The 15,598-nt window shown below is 47.4% G+C and overlaps 2 protein-coding genes across 3 annotated transcripts in view; one reads left to right on the forward strand and one right to left on the reverse strand.

The window, feature by feature from the left end:
- The first annotated feature begins 135 nt into the window (after positions 1 to 135).
- MED19 (mediator complex subunit 19) lies at positions 136 to 8,740 on the forward strand. 2 transcript variants are annotated; one of them, XR_009866364.1, is made up of 6 exons: positions 136 to 392; positions 5,298 to 5,554; positions 5,701 to 5,797; positions 6,380 to 6,474; positions 6,619 to 7,028; positions 7,121 to 8,740. XR_009866364.1 is itself a non-coding variant. In XM_062196115.1 (5 exons), exons 1-5 carry the CDS (start codon positions 176 to 178, stop codon positions 6,685 to 6,687), a joined length of 735 nt encoding a protein of 244 aa, XP_062052099.1. In that variant the 5' UTR covers positions 136 to 175; the 3' UTR covers positions 6,688 to 8,740. The 2 variants fall into 2 exon arrangements, 1 of the variants encoding a protein (XP_062052099.1); XM_062196115.1 differs by having other exon boundaries at positions 6,619 to 8,740.
- A 510-nt stretch (positions 8,741 to 9,250) lies between these two features.
- ZDHHC5 (zinc finger DHHC-type palmitoyltransferase 5) overlaps positions 9,251 to 15,598 on the reverse strand; it is a 28,684-nt gene continuing 22,336 nt past the window's right edge. Inside the window, exons 7-12 of the mRNA XM_062196111.1 lie at positions 15,159 to 15,250; positions 14,363 to 14,495; positions 13,427 to 13,550; positions 12,859 to 12,971; positions 10,869 to 11,728; positions 9,251 to 9,748 (exon numbers count right to left, since the gene is read on the reverse strand). Of these exons, the coding sequence (XP_062052095.1) occupies positions 9,583 to 9,748; positions 10,869 to 11,728; positions 12,859 to 12,971; positions 13,427 to 13,550; positions 14,363 to 14,495; positions 15,159 to 15,250 (1,488 nt within the window). The 3' untranslated portion in view covers positions 9,251 to 9,582. The remainder of the gene's footprint in view (positions 9,749 to 10,868; positions 11,729 to 12,858; positions 12,972 to 13,426; positions 13,551 to 14,362; positions 14,496 to 15,158; positions 15,251 to 15,598) is intronic.

The raw sequence follows: 15,598 nt of genomic DNA on the forward strand, positions 1-15,598 counted from the left end.
ACTTCCCGAACGTTCTCAGAAAGCGACGGAAGTGGTTGCCAGAAAAAGGTAGGTGGGGCCACAGACATCCAATGATAAGCGGCTCTTACAGGAAGAGGGCGGCACCCCCGGAAAGGATTGTCCAATGATAATCATCAACGCCAGACACTGAGGCAGCGCCGGTGCGGAGGGGGCGATGGAGAATTTCACGGCGCTTTTCGGGGCTCAAGCTGACCCACCGCCTCCCCCAGCCGCACTAGGCTTCGGACCCGGAAAGCCTCCACCCCCGCCCCCGCCCCCGCCGGGCGGGGGACCGGGCACAGCGCCGCCTCCCACGGCGGCCACAGCTCCTCCCGGCACAGACAAGTCAGGGGCTGGTTGTGGCCCCTTCTATCTAATGCGGGAACTGCCAGGTGAGTGCTCGGCCTGGCCGAAGCTAACCAGTCCGATGCTGGAGAAGAGGTGAGGGCGTGGCTGTTGGCCGGCTGCCGCAGGTGCAGAGGCTGCACGTACCCGGGCCGTGGAGCTGGAACTTGGCAAGAGCTGCGAAGATTCGCAGCCACAGGGATGATTGAGTTCGCGGGATGGATTGGGAGGAGGTGGGTGTGTGTCTCTGGGTCTGGGCTGTGCCCCTGACACTGGCTTATACAGGGGCATGGAGATCGGAACTCAAATGATATGCCTAGGGAACTGAGGTTTTTTTAGTTTCAGTCCGCCTCAGACTGGCTGTTGGTTTGGGGGCAAGTTTCTTCATCTATTCAAAGACGGGATTAGAAGGACACGAAATTATTTCATATCAAATTTTTGTGGTTTGTTCTAAATGCTGGAGCTGCAGCTGTGAAGCAGGCTGGCATGATCTGTGTCCTTTTTGTCGTTGAAGGAGACAGCGTAAGCTTGAGAGCATCATATAGTGATTAATGCTAGGTGAAGACGTGATAAAGAATTGTAGGTTAAGCCACGGCTTGGGACGCCCGCATCCCATATTGGAGTGCTTAGGATTGAGTCCTAACCCTGTGTACCCCTGGATGGCAGCGGATGATGTCACGTCCCTGGATTCCTATCACTGTCAGGGGAGACCTGTGTGGAGCTCCAGACTCAGTCATGGCTGTTGCAGGCATTTGGGGAGTGGGCCAGCAGATGCAAGATTTCATCCTGTGCCTTTCAAATAAAATAATTTTTAAAATGTGGAAAAACTGAATTAAAAGATGTTCACTTTTAGAAAATGGACAGAACTGTTGCTAGATGATCAGAGTTAACAGAGAGGAGAGGCAGAGAGGTCTTCCATCCTCTGGGTCACTCCCCAAATGGCCACAACAGCTGGGGCTGGGCGGATCCAAAGCCAGGAGCCAGGAGCTTCTTCCAGGTCTCCCACATGGGTGCAAGAGCCCAAGGACTTGGGCCATCTTCTACTGCTTTCCCAGGCCACAGCAGAGAGCTGGATCAGAAGAGGAGCAGCTGAGCCTCAAACTGGTGTCCATTTGAGATGCCGGCACTGCAGGTGGTGGCTTTACCTGCCATGCCACAGAGCCAGACCCTAGTGCTTTTTCTTAAACTACAGTTTTCCTTTTAAATATTTTTCTTTTTATTTAAAAGGCAGAGAGACATCCACCAGCAGTTACTTTAACCTTTTTTCACTTATTCTGATTGTACTTGTTTCTGTCAGCCCGTTGGCAGATACTTAGTATCTGTTCTTGGTAAATGCTCTATGTTCAGGAACAATGATGTGTTGAAAGGGAGAAAGAGATGTCAAGTCTGGGCTTTACTTCCTAATTTTTACTTTGTTCGAAAGCCAGGGAGAGACACAGAGAGATCTTCCATCTGCTGGTTCACTCTCCAAATGCCCCCAACAGCCAGGGCTGGGCCAGACCAAAGCCAGGAGTTGGGAGCTTTATCCAGGTCTCCTTTGTGGCTGGCAGGGATCGAGTCCTTGCCATTATCTGCTGCCTCGCAGTCTGCATCCTAGCAGGAGGCTGCAGCAGGCACTGAACCCAGGCACTCTAGTATGGGATACAGGCATCCCCAGCAGTGTCGTGACGACTGCTGCAAATGCCCACCCTGGGTCCTTGGTTTATAAGGAGCCTATTTTAGTTAGGGAAACACAATATGTGGTTTGTGGATAAACAAGTGACTGTTTCTCATCGATACCAGTCTCATTACTTTGCAGTCATGCCTTAAATACTGTGCAACTAACAGTATCTTAGTGAATAGCATTAACTCCTTGATGGTTTTCAAAATGTGGTGTATCCATGATGACAGCAAGAATTAGATGTCACTTGAGCTGGACCATGAAGAATTCATATTGGTTAGGCGAAAAAAAAAGAATTTTCCTAAAAGGAAGCAATGTAAGAGATAATGCTTTTTTTTTTTTTTTTCTCATAAGTATGGAAACTCATTTGAATGGATCAGAAATTTTACCAAAAAGAAAGAAATTTTACCTTAGGGGAAGTACTGGCTGATGAAGCCCCAGAGCTAAGTTGGATTCAGTCAGCTGTGAATAACCCTGAATGCCAAAGGAATGTGAGCCTTTTCCTGAGAGTAATAGGAAACCATGAAGGTTTTGAACTGAGAAGTACTGCTTTCGAAAATCACCTCAAAAATGGGAGTGCCATGGATTGAAATGAAGAAGCCATAAGTGACTCGGGCAAGAATTTGAATTAAAAAAAATTGAATCTGCATGAAATTGACTACGAAGAAGGTTCATTCAGGAGAGGAGTCAGAGCTGGGGAGAAAGATTTATAAATTATCTACAAAGCAATAGTCAAAAACAGGAAGTTAGAGTTTAGAAAAGGCACAGTACCTTCTCCGCTGACCTTCAGCAAAACCGCTTGGAAAGAAGATAACTGGCAGAGAGGAGGGAACATCAGAAAGCTGTAGCAAGCAGCAGTGCCAGCGTTACGGAGCTGCCGCTGTTACTGCCCGCTCTTCTGGCACATCTAGCAGTGCGGGGAAAGACAAGGATGCAGTAAGGCCTAGGGGCAGACAGGGAAAGTACCTCGTTTAATACTGAGCACTAGCAACACGTGAACAGAGCGTTGTCTGCCTTCAAGACGCCCATAGTTCAGAGCCCGAGTTTTCCCAGTTACCATTTTGCTCATGGTACCCTGGGTGTCCATCATAATTACAGATGAAGTTGTAGGTTAGATATTTCCATCCTTACCATAAGTTTAGATTATTTACACTTTTCAGTATGTTTTCATTGGAATCTTGAAAAAGAAATGAAGTTTACTTAAGATAGCTATTATTCCATTCCACAGATAACAAGAAACTAAGGCATGGAAAACAGCACTAGAATTCTAGTTGTCCAGCCAATTTCTAACTACAGATTTCTTCTTCGTCTGCAAAGCATTATACTCAGTAACATTAGGGAGAATAAAGATGTTGGTAACCAAAGTTAAGCAACAGTAGCTAGCAAAATCTCCTGGCTGTTTTTCTATATAACTATGATGAGTGTGTTTTGCTTGTTAAAGAGAAAAAACAGGGGCCGGCACTGTGGCATAGCAGGTAAAGCTACCGCCTGCAGTGCTGGCATCCCATATAGGAGCCCATTCAAAGCTTGGCTGTTCCACTTCTGATCCAGCTCTCTGCTATGGCCTGGGAAAGCAGTGGAAAATGGGCCAACTCCTTGGGTCCCTGCACCCATGTGGGAGAACCGGTGGAAGCTCCTGGCTTTGGATCAGCTCAGCTCCTGCCGTTGCGTCCATTTGGAGAGTGAATCAGCTGAAGGAAGACCTCTCTCTCTTTGAGTCTCCACCTCTCTCTGTAATTCCATCTTTTCAAATAAGATTTAAGAGTTACACAAAGAGTGAAGGAGAGGCAGAGAGAGAGCGTCTTCCATCATCTACTGGTTCACTCCCCAAGAGCCCGCAATAGTCAGAGCTGTGCTGATCAGGAGCCAGGAGCTTCCAGGTCTCCCACGCAGCTACAGGGGCCCAAGGATTTGGGCCATCTTCCACTGCTTTCCCAGGCCCTAGCAGAGAGCTGGATTGCAAGTGGAGCAGCAGGGACTCGAACCAGCGCCAATATGGGATGATGGTACTGCAGGCAGTGGCCCCAAAATAAAACTTAAAAAAAGGCTGGCAGCCGGTGCCGCGGCTCAACAGGCTAATCCTCCGCCTTGCAGCGCCGGCACACCGGGTTCTAGTCCCGGTCGGGGCTCCGGATTCTGTCCCGGTTGCCCCTCTTCCAGGCCAGCTCTCTGCTATGGCCCGGGAAGGCAGTGGAGGATGGCCCAAGTCCTTGGGCCCTGCACCCGCATGGGAGACCAGGATAAGCACCTGGCTCCTGGCTTCGGATCAGCACTGTGTGCTGGCCGCGGCGGCCAGTGGAGGATGAACCAACGGCAAAAGGAAGACCTTTCTGTGTGTCTCTCTCTCACTGTCCACTCTGCCTGTCAAAAAAAAAAAAAAAAAAAAAAGGCCGGCACCTTGGCTCACTTGGCTAATCCACCTGTGGCGCCGGCACCCCGGGTTCTAGTCCTGGATGGGGTGCCGGATTCTGTCCTGGTTGCCCCTCTTCCAGTCCAGCTCTCTGCTGTGGCCTGGCAAGGCAGTGGAGGATGGCCCAGGTGCTTGGGCCCCTGCACCCACATGGGAGACCAGGAGGAAGCACCTGGCTCTGGATCAGCGCAGCACGCTGGCCGTAGCAGCCATTTGGGAGGTGAACCAATGGAAAAGGAAGACCTCTCTCTCTCTCTCTCTCTGTGTGTGTGTGTGTGTGTGTGTCTAACTCTGCCTGTCAAAAAAAAAAAAAGACAAAAAGCAAAGTTCTTGACAAAGACCCTCAATCCCAAGTCGGATGGCCCTTGCTGTGGTTGCAGCTGAGCTGTGAGGGCCTCTCCTGGTCACATCAGAGTATGATTTCTCACTTACACTTCATGAAAAGCAGAGAACAGTGTTGAGCATGCAGGCCGTGTAAATCATCATTCTGGCTCATCCAGGAAGAGCAGAATGTCTCCATCTCTGCCCTGTTTAGGTTTCTGCCCTTTCTTCTCCCCATTCCTGTTTTCCTGTAGTACTGTACTTCTAGTGTTTATATGTTACTGTTTACTTCTGCTGTTTCATAAACATAAGCTTTTTCTGTCAAAACTGGGAAAAGTGTTAAAAATCATGAGAATGGTTGTTCTTGAGGGAAGTACAGTCCACAAGTGAAACAAGCAGTTCTTCTGGTTAAGAAAAAAACCGTAAGTTAACATTTTATGATTCTCACTTAAAAGCATCCTTATTTGGGTCACAGTTTGTATAGTCCTTTACTTTTCTTCTGGGTCAGTGACTATAAAAAAAATCCTCTTTTAGGGCTAATGTTTATTCTGTCTTCTCTAGGCAGCACAGAGCTGACAGGCAGCACCAATCTCATCACACACTACAACCTGGAACAAGCCTATAATAAATTCTGTGGCAAGAAGGTAAAGGAGAAGCTAAGCAACTTCCTGCCCGACCTGCCGGGGATGATCGATCTACCTGGATCTCATGACAACAGCAGCCTCCGCTCCCTTATTGAGAAGCCCCCTATTCTTGGCGGCTCTTTTAATCCTATCACAGGGACCATGCTGGCTGGCTTCCGCCTCCACACCGGACCGGTGAGTGAGTCCCCTCTTGAGAAAGGCAGCAAATGGGGAAGCCTGAGGGCAGGGAGGAGGGTCTCTCTCCACATCTGCTCCCTTGTAACTTACTGAGCAGAGGATTTCCTTCTCCACTCACCCGGACCTTCCTTTGCTTCCTTCAGTTGCCAGAACAGTGTCGCCTGATGCATATTCAGCCTCCCAAGAAGAACAAGAAGCACAAGCACAAACAGAGTCGGACCCAGGATCCTGTCCCCCCAGGTAAGCAGCAGTGCTATTAAAACAAGAAAACCTGACCTTTTGAATTTGGTGCAACTTTGCACAGCTGAACCCAGTGAAGTTCCTCACACAGCCCTGGATGCGCAAGTTTTCAATGTACTTTGATCTCTTTGGCAAGTAGGGACTTAGGACAGGGGTTCTGGCAGCACTGGGCCATTTAGAGAAACAGTTGGGCATCTGCCTGTGATGCCAGCACCCCATATGGGCACTGGTTTGAGACCTGGCTCCTCCACTACTACCTATCCAGCTCCCTGCTAGTATGCCTGGGAAGGCAGTGGAAGATGGCCCAAGTCCTTGGGCCTCTGCACCCACATGGGAGACCTGGAAGAAACTCTGGGCTCCTGGCTTTGGCCTGGCCCAGTCCTGGTCATTGTGGCCGTTTGGGGAGTGAACCAGCAGATGGAAGATCTGTTTCTCTCTCTGTAACTTTGCCTTTCAAATAAATTTTTTTAAATGTAAAAAGAAAAAAATTTGCCCATCTTGGTGTTTTCCTGTAGTCTTCCAAATTCATAATAGTAGAGCATTTTGAGCATTATAGGTAACAGGCCCTAATGCTTCCTACAGAAACACCATCTGATTCGGATCACAAGAAGAAGAAAAAGAAAAAAGAAGAGGATCCTGACCGGAAGAGGAAGAAGAAAGAGAAGAAGAAAAAGAAGGTAGGGTTAGAGCCTGTTGCCACAGCCCGTTTCCCCATATCTCACCCTGTCCTGAGTGGAGTCCTTTGCCTCAAATTGGACCCAAGAGTGAAAACTCAGGGCAAGTTGCCAGTTGTTCTTACCCTCCTTCTTTGTCTTCCCCAGAGCCGACATAGTCCAGACCACCCGGGTATGGGCAGCTCTCAGGCCAGCAGCAGCAGCAGCCTTCGCTAACTACCACTGGACTCTACCAGGATGGCTTTTCCTACTGAACTTCTAACAGAAGCTGCCTTCCAGGCTCTTGGCCAACGCCTTGGGAATACCCAGCAGCCAAGGCAGAGGCCAACTCCTGCTCTGCTTGGTTGCAATGAATACATTAGAGAGGGAAGGGCCATCCTTTCATAAGGCTCAGCCCAGTTGGCTTTCTCATGGACATCTCTTCCTCTCCCAGGAAGCTATTTCTTCTGTTTTGTGCAATTTGTTTAATATCAGAACTTGACCTGTTAAGTTTTTCTTTAAAAAAAAAAAACCTGCATTTATCCAACTGGCTCAAGTGTGGCTGTCTGTTAAGGGAGGTAAGTGCCTTTCTATGAAAGTCAGTGGTTAAGACAAGTCATTCCTAAGCTTTAAGGGGATTTGAGTCGTCTTTGCATTATCTCATTGGCAGGCAGGGAAACAACCAGAATGACTGAGGAACATGGTCCAAAAGAGGCACAGCTTCATAATACTCTCCCATAATGTCGAGAACAAAGTGCCTGGATGATCTTCAGGCTCCATTCTGAAGAGCTGATCCATTTAAACCTCAACAGATTCTAGGTCAAGTTTGGGTTGAAACAGAATAGTCAACTGAAAAAGCACCTACAATCACCGTCTACTTCAATATACTTCAACCAGATTGACTCTTTGGTCAGAAAACTATAATGTTTTGAAATGAACCTCTGGCAAGCAAAGGTAAATGTTTCTTTTATCTTTATAAAATCCTTTGGCCTGCCTCATTCCTTAGATAACAAAGTTTGGCGGATAAGCTCCCAAGACAGCAAAAAGGGCAGCCTAGACTATCAAAGTGTAAAAGAAAGCAGTTTACTTTTCTGCAGTACGGTTGGTAACTGAAACCCAAACTACTGTAACCTAGCTTTAAACTAAATTTAACACAGAACAGTTAAAATCTATTGCCATGAACCAAGGTTGTTCCTAGGTCAGTAGATGGAAAACCACTCACTCAGCTTGTTTTAATCTGGGATTTCAGAACAAGAGTTTGTATGCTTAAGTTGCAGATGGTGAAGATAACGGGTTCTAGCCAGTCTGCTGAGAATTAGTGTCTGAGGATGCCTGTCTAAAATGAAAGCAGAGGGCCTGGCACTGTGGCACAGCAGGTAAAGCCACTGCCTGCAGTATCGGCATCCCATATGGGTACCGGTTCATGTCCTGGCTGCTCCACTTCTGATCCAGCTCTCTGCTATGGCCTGGGAAAGCAGTGGAAGATGGCCCAAGTGCTTGGGCCCCTGCACCCATGTGGGAGACCCAGAAGAAACTCCAGGCCCCTGGCTTCAGATCAGCATAGCTCCAGCCATTACAGCCATTTGGGGAGTGAACCAGCGGGTGGAAGACCTCTCTCTCTGCCTGTTAATTTTGCCTTTCAAATAAATAAATCTTTAAAAAAATAAAATGAGCACAGAGCCTTTCCCCTTTGACAAAGAGTATGAGATAACCTAATTCAGTTTCCAGTCAACCTGCTTTTACCAGGCTTCCGTAGCTTGATTTTTCTTTGCAGACAAAATCCTTATGTTAAGTAGCAACATGAAGCCGTGTGAATTTTTGAATCACCCAAATTAAAACAGGACTTGTCACCTTAAGTAATTTCACTATGTCCTGCGTAACACAGGCCAGGATCAGAGAAGTCTGTGAGGCGTTCTTTGTGATGACTTCCCACCTTGCGTCACCAGACACAATAACACAAGTCAGGGGGAGCCGTTAGATCAGGATTTCTTTTTATTCTTTGTCGGTTTAAAATGGCTAATCAGAATAAAAAATAAAAGGGCCTCTGTGCAGAGGCTGGGGTCTTCCCTATTTAGAGATTAGAACCCAGGTATCCCCTCTACCCAGCACCATACTAAGGTGGGCTGAGGGGTAACCCCCAAGGGACAACTGGAGGGGCCTAGGCCTGCCACTCCTTCTCTCTATCCCATTTTTGGCATGTGATGAAAAATATTGCTTTTTGGATTCTTCTCTCCTGTCCTTGTACTTTAAAATCACCTTAACTGTAGGCCAGGGGAAGCTCTGAGGGGCTCATTTAAGAAAGCCACCCTAATCCCTCTCTCCCAAGAAGGAGGGGGATTTTCTAATAGTGTTTCAAATTAGGCCAGATGCTTTTCCCGATCCCCCCTCTACCACCACCACCACCAATGTCATGGAGCTGTGACCCCTTTCCTGGGGAAACTAAATGCCAATAAGCCTAGAAAACTAACTTTCCAAATGTCCTTTCCTCTTCTAACCAAGAACTCAGACTCGCCTCTCCCCAGGTTTCTTTCCTGATCACTTAGCACCAACAGGGGGCGCTACTACTTCCTTAGTTGGTAACAGACGAGAGAGAGTCATGGGGGAAAAGGAAGACTCTGGTGTCTCCCCTCTTTTCCTGCTGGTCTGAGGAACAGGAACAGTAAGATCCTCCTTCTTATACATATCCCTCCCTCATTTTCCCATCCCAGGATAGATATATAATTTCTTTGATATTTATAATATATATATATATATGTACACACACACCTGGTAACGCAGAAGAGGAAAAAAATAGAATCCGTAACAATAATAAAAAAAATTATTTCTGGTTTAAAAATGATCTGGTTCCCTCCAGGGCGAGCAATTGCACAAATGTCCACTGAGTCTGGTCCAGGGATTAGGGAAAGGAAGGTCTTAAAAGGTAAAAGGGGGGGTTGCTACCCCAGTCTCAGGGCCCCAACTCTCCGACTCCCCAACCCTGTTGCATTTTATAAAACGCTCCTCATCCTCTTGGAATCAGTGTTTTAAAAAATGTCCGTGCAGGGGAGGGGAGCCCCTTGAGGGAAGGAAGGTGGCCACCTGGGGCCCTTTGGTGTAGGCGCAGAGGTGTGGGGAAGGGGAGGCGCTGAAGGCTCACACCGAAATCTCATAGGTGGTACCACCCACTCCTGACACTTTCTTGACTCCTCCCCTTGTGGGGCTACTGAGAGATGGCTGGCCCGGGCCAGGGGAGGCTGAGCCTATGCTCTTGGGTTGCCCATTGGATTTGCTGTAGGCGGTCTTGAGCTGTACTTCATCTCTGAGGAGAAAAGACAAAAAACAGGTGTCAGGAAGTGGGACAAAAAAACACCAACAATGGAGTTATAAAGGCTAACAGAACAAAGTGCTGTACTTTTTACATACACACTTTCTGACACAAATGTTATTTTTATTGCCCTGCTTAACACAAGCCCAATTCCCTGCCTCCCCTCTTAATTCCCCTCTAATTGCAGCTGTACTCACTCTCAAATATTAAGCATTTTTAGAAAATTAAGATTAAAGGAAAACAGTAATCTCCAGTCTCTACAGGAGTTGCTCATAAAGGCAGTTGGACTGAGAGGGAAAATTAAGAATAATTGGCGGGGGGTGGGGTTGGGGGTGGGGGTGGCCTGTGCTGTGGCATAGTGAATAAAGCTGCCACCTCTACACATCCCAGATGGGCGCCAGTTCGAGTCCTGGCTGCTCCACTTCTGATCCCACTCTCTGCTACAGCCTGAGAAAGCAGTAGAAGATGGCTCAAGTCCTTGGGCCCCTGCACCCACATGGGAGACCTTGAAGAAGCTCCACGCTCCTTGTTTCAGATTGGCCCAGCTCCAGCTGTTGTAGCCATCTGGGGAGTGAACCAGCAGATGAAGATCTCTCTCTGCCTCTGCCTTTCAAATAAATAAATCTTTAAAAAATTTTTTTAAAAAAGAGTAATCAGGAAGGGCTGGCACTGTGCCTCAGCAGGTTAAAGCCCCATCCTGCAGCACCAGCAGGGCACTGGTTCAAGTCCTGGCTGCTCCACTTCCCATCCAGCTCCCTGCTAATGCTCCTTAGAAAGCAGCAGAGAATGGCCCAAGTCCTTGGGTCCTCCCATGTGGGAGACCCAGAAGAAGCTTCTGGCTCCTGGCTTCAGATCAGCTCAGCTCCAGCCATTATGGCCATCTGGAAAGTAAACCAGTGGATGGTAGACTTCTCTCTGTCTCTACCTCTCCCTGTAACTCTTTCAAGTAAACAAAATAAGTCTTTTTAAAAATTGCATTACCGTTAAAAAAAAGTAATCAAGAAACCCCTGGGTCCCCCCTACACAACACTGTACAAGCAAAGCCCTGCTACCCTCTGCAGAGTACTATGCTAGTTTTAAGTCAGCTGAGGGCCAGGATGGTACTAATACTTACTTGGGCGTCAGTAATGGCTGCAAGGCTACTTCCTCTGTCTCAGAGACACCAGGTGGCGCTTTTTGGCTGCTGTAAGACGTTGAACGGCCCAGATACGGGGCAGTTGGACCTGGTTCAGGGGACCCTAGTCCCCGGCCCCTTAGCCCTTCTGGCTTGCCAAAACGGGGGACAGCTGGGCGTCCAAGTGGAGTCTTGCCCAATGGTGATCTCTTCGAATCATCTGAGGAGGAACTCGTACGAGGGGCATGGCCTGAGCCAGGTGTTGACTGAATGCCTGAGTCTCCCAAGCCTGGTTCTTCCTCACGGACTGGGAGCGGGGGTGACTGGCGCAGCAGCTTCTCTCGTTCCTGGAGGGAGGCCACAATGTGGCGCGACAGATTGTCATAACGGACTGGTGAGGGCTCTCGGTGTGGTGGACCTGTTGGCACCAAACGTGGATGCCTCTCGGCTTCCCGTTGCTGGGCCAGGCGGGCTGACAGGAAGGGAGAGGTGTAGCCTAAAGGTGGGTCTGGCTCAGGCCCTGCCTGTACTGATTCAAAATCAGGGCTGTCTGAAGGAGTAAGCAGGCTGTCATAAGACAGGCTTCCATTGCGTGTCTGGTTGGCCAGGCTTTTATAGGAGGTGGAAGTGGTACCCTCTGAACGAATGGACTGCAACTGGCCCAGCTCAAAGCCTGTTCCCTGGGCCGACTTGAGGCTGGAGGAACGTGAGCCACTGGAAAGTGGATCGAAGTGAAAGCTTTTGCCGAAGGTAGGAGAACGGAAGCTCTCTGGTTCCAAGCTGGGCTCTGAGCGGTAACTGGGATGACGGCTGCTCTCTGCAATTGAGGTTGGCTCCTTCAAGCTGTCCCCACGACTCAACTAAGGAAGAAAATATAGCAGGCTCTTAGTGCTCCTCTAGTGAGTCACTAGATCTCAGAGCCCAATGGTTCCATCCAACACAGCATTATGTCCAGTAATATGCTTAAAACTTCTACATGCATTACTTGATTTAACTCCTACCTAAAGCAAATTCATGAGTTGAAGCAAATTAATATCTCATTTTAAGATACAGAAAATGAGGTTTAGAGAAGTAACTTGCCTATGGAGGCAGAACTGGGTCTTGAGCTCAGATCTGACACTGCTATCAGTGCTTTTAGTCACTTATAAAAATATATATTTATTAATTTCCATTGTGTTTGAAAGGCAGAAAGATGGAGACAGAGATCTTCTATCCACTGCTTCATTCCACAAATTCCTACAATAGCTGGGGCTGCGCCAGGCTAAAGCCAGGAGCCCGGAATTCAGTATGTGTCTCCCCCATGGGTGGCAGTGACCAAAGAGCTTGAACCACCACGTGCCGCCTCCCAGGGTACATGTTATTAGGAAGCTGGCAGCACAAAAGGAGCCAGGGGCCAGTGCTGTGGCACAAGCAGATAAAGCCAATACCGACATCCCTTATGGGCACCAATATCCAGTATGAGAGCAGGTTCAAGTCCCAGGTGCTTCACTTTTGATCAAGCTCCCTGCTAATGTGCCTAGGAAAGCAGCGGAAGATGGTCCAAGTGCTTGGAATCCTGCCACCTACATGGGAGACCCAGACTGAGTTCCAGGCTCCTACCTTAAGCCTGGCCCAGCCTCAGCTGTTGTGGCCATTTGTGGAATGAACCCACATGGAAGATCTCTCTCTCTCCCCCAACTCTGCCTTTCAAATTAACAAATAAATCTTAAAAAAAAAAAATAGAGCCAGGACTAGATCCCAGGCACTCTGATTTGGGATGCAGGCTTCCTAAGTGGTACCTTAACTGCTGAGCTAAATGCCTGCCCCAGTGCTTTTATGTTTTATTACACTTCCCCCTATAATGAAGGGTGCACTATCAAGGAGAATCAAATCCACTAATGATGACAGTGGGTACAATGCTATTTTCTTTTCCCCTCTGCCTTTTCCTTCCCCTGAAATATTTTTCCCAGAACAATTAATACATGTTACAATCATACTTCTTACTCAGTACCTTGGCGCTGGAGGAATGAGGCATGGCGGCTGACGTACTGCTGCTACTATAACCTGGCCGATACTTGTACATGGTTGGTGTCGGGGGGCTGTCCTTGCCCAAAAGGCTGCTATCTGCAGGAAAAAAGGCCCAAGGAGCACTGTTTCATAAGTTGTTCTCTTAATCTGCCCAAGGTTCCTAAAGTATAGGGGGAGGACAAGGTAGGAACAGGTAATAACCAGGAAAAGCAAAGTCCAGAGAATATAATTTTGCTGAAATCCATTATAAAAACTCACGCCAGCCCAGAAGTTAGGGTGGGTAAATGCACCAAAAAGGTCCTAGGATGTTCTCTGGTCTAGAGGCTGACAGGCTCCCCCATAAAAGTCCACCACCAGTAGTTCATCACCAGTAGCTAAATGACATCTCTCCACTTCAGCTATCCAAAGAAGTGGTTCAAATCCCACCTGTTGGGTGTTTCAGACACAAGTAAGTTCCCCAGTCCTTTCCTGTCTACTCTACAGCTCACAAAAGTAGCCTTCTTACTCCTTTTTGTTCTAGGTTCTTGCAAATCAATCAAGGCAACACTTACCTTCATTAGTAGCCAGGCTAAGGTGTGTTCGCAGTCCTGTGTAACGGCTCAGGTCTGGCTTAGGAGGAGGCGGAGGTTCGGCATCTGCAGACTGGCTCTCTGTTATCTCCAAGCTTCCCTTAGACTGGATACATGAGGGGAGGGAAAATCAAGTTTGGAGAAATGGGCATTAGGGCAACTCAAAGAATTGAATTTATATAAGAGAGGTCCTGGAAAGCCAGTTATCATGTTTTCCAAACTGGGACTGGAAGTACAAGGCATGAGAGTCAGTTTGAAGGTAGTATTAGATAAAGAAAAGTTTCCAGTGTTTAATTCTGTCACTTATATGCTCATTTCAAGAACTCTCATTCAGTTTCTTAGATCTGTAAACTACTATGTTAAATAAGACCTATGAAGATACAGAAATGAATGGACCAAATTTCTGTTGTCAATGAATTTAAACTTCAATAGAAAAAAAATTTAAGTAATTTTAGCACAAATCAATAAGAAATGAATGTTGGGGCCAGCGCTGTGGCACAGCGGGTTAACGCCCTAGCCTGAAGCACCAACATCCCATATGGGCGCTGGTTCGAGACCTGGCTGCTCCACTTCCAATACAGCTCTCTGCTATGGCCTGGGAAAGCAGTAGAAGATGGCCCAAGTCCTTGGGCCCCTGCACCCGCGTGGGAGACCCCGAGGAAGCTCCTGGCTCCTGGCTTTGGATCAGCGCAGCTCAGGCTGTTGCGGCCAATTGGGGAGTGAACCAGAGGATGGAAGACCTCTCTCTGCCTCTCCTCTCTCTGTGTGACTCTGACTTTCAAATAAATAAATCTTAAAAAAAAAAAAAAAAAGAAAGAAAGATATGAATATCATTAGAAAAATCTACCCCAAAAGCAAATTTCCATCTCTCAGCCAAAGGTTAGACAGTTACTAGCGTAACATCCCTAAACTTCTCACCTTAGTTCTCCTCAGCTCTCCCTGGATGCCATTATCCATGATCTTCACAGTAATCTGACCATCTGACACTTCTGGCCGAAGGAAGGGAGGTCTGATTACAATTGTCTTCTCTTTCTTTGGTCTTCCCAAATATCTGAGTGTCAACAGCAAGAAGACGTTCATTTATTCACTTAAAAATATAAAAACAGTCTTGAAAAGCTTAGCACTACATGAATTTCCTTGTGAACAGACACCCAGATCAAGGTATCTGGAATAACTCAACTCTCAGATCAGCCAGGGCCAGCAATACAGTACAGTGAATTAAGCTGCTGGCTTATGACGCTGGCATCCCATATCAGAGTGAGTTTGAATCCCAGCCACGCTGCTTCTGATACAGCTTAATGCTAATACACCTAGGAAGGCAGCAGAAGATGGTCCAAGTTCTTGGGCCCCTGCCACTCATATGGGAGACCCAGATGACCTGGCTCCTGACGTTAGCCTGGCCCAGCTAACGTAGCCAGCTAATGTGGCCATGTGGGGAGTGAACCAGCAGATGGACTAGCCCTCTCTCTGTCATTATACCTTTCAATTCAGATTTATTTATTTGAAAAGGTTAATTAACCATAATATCCAAAGAACATCAACTGAACTCATAGTGCCCACTAAGGATGGGCATGTCTCCCTTGCATTCACCTCACCATTCTAAGAGAATGTCTCCCACAAAAGACCATCTTCTACCAGGCCTCTCCTACAGCAGAACAAGCCCAAAGAAAAGTTCTGACCAAGCGTGAACATTAGACCAATGGAGTAGGTGTACCTGGGTGCTGGGGAACTGCAAAGAACACGGCTGACATTGTTACAGCAGCCATTGGTGAAAGGGTTCACACCTCCCCGGAATTTACCCGTAACCTAGAGAGAAAAAAAAATGTCCAGATCACACGATGAGATCTTAATCTCCAAAGGCCAAAACACAAATCAGTAACTCACCATCGGGGAGATACAAAATGAGTAGAAAGCCTCCCATGAAGAAACATACTTGTGATGGTTAAGAAGATGAATCTCAAAAGTCAGGGTCCTCAGTTCAAATCCTAGGTCTGCCTCATGGTAGCTGTCTGAACCTAAACATCTAGTTTTCTCATGTAAAGTAGGAAATATAGCTTTCTGAATATTGAAAACTAAGATAATCCACTGATGCTCAGGTCCCTTATATAAGATGGTATGTTTGCATATAACCTATGCACAGACTCGCATATACTT

The sequence above is a fragment of the Lepus europaeus genome, chromosome 7 (genome assembly GCF_033115175.1).
Source record: "Lepus europaeus isolate LE1 chromosome 7, mLepTim1.pri, whole genome shotgun sequence".
In the NCBI taxonomy this organism is placed as follows: domain Eukaryota; kingdom Metazoa; phylum Chordata; class Mammalia; order Lagomorpha; family Leporidae; genus Lepus; species Lepus europaeus.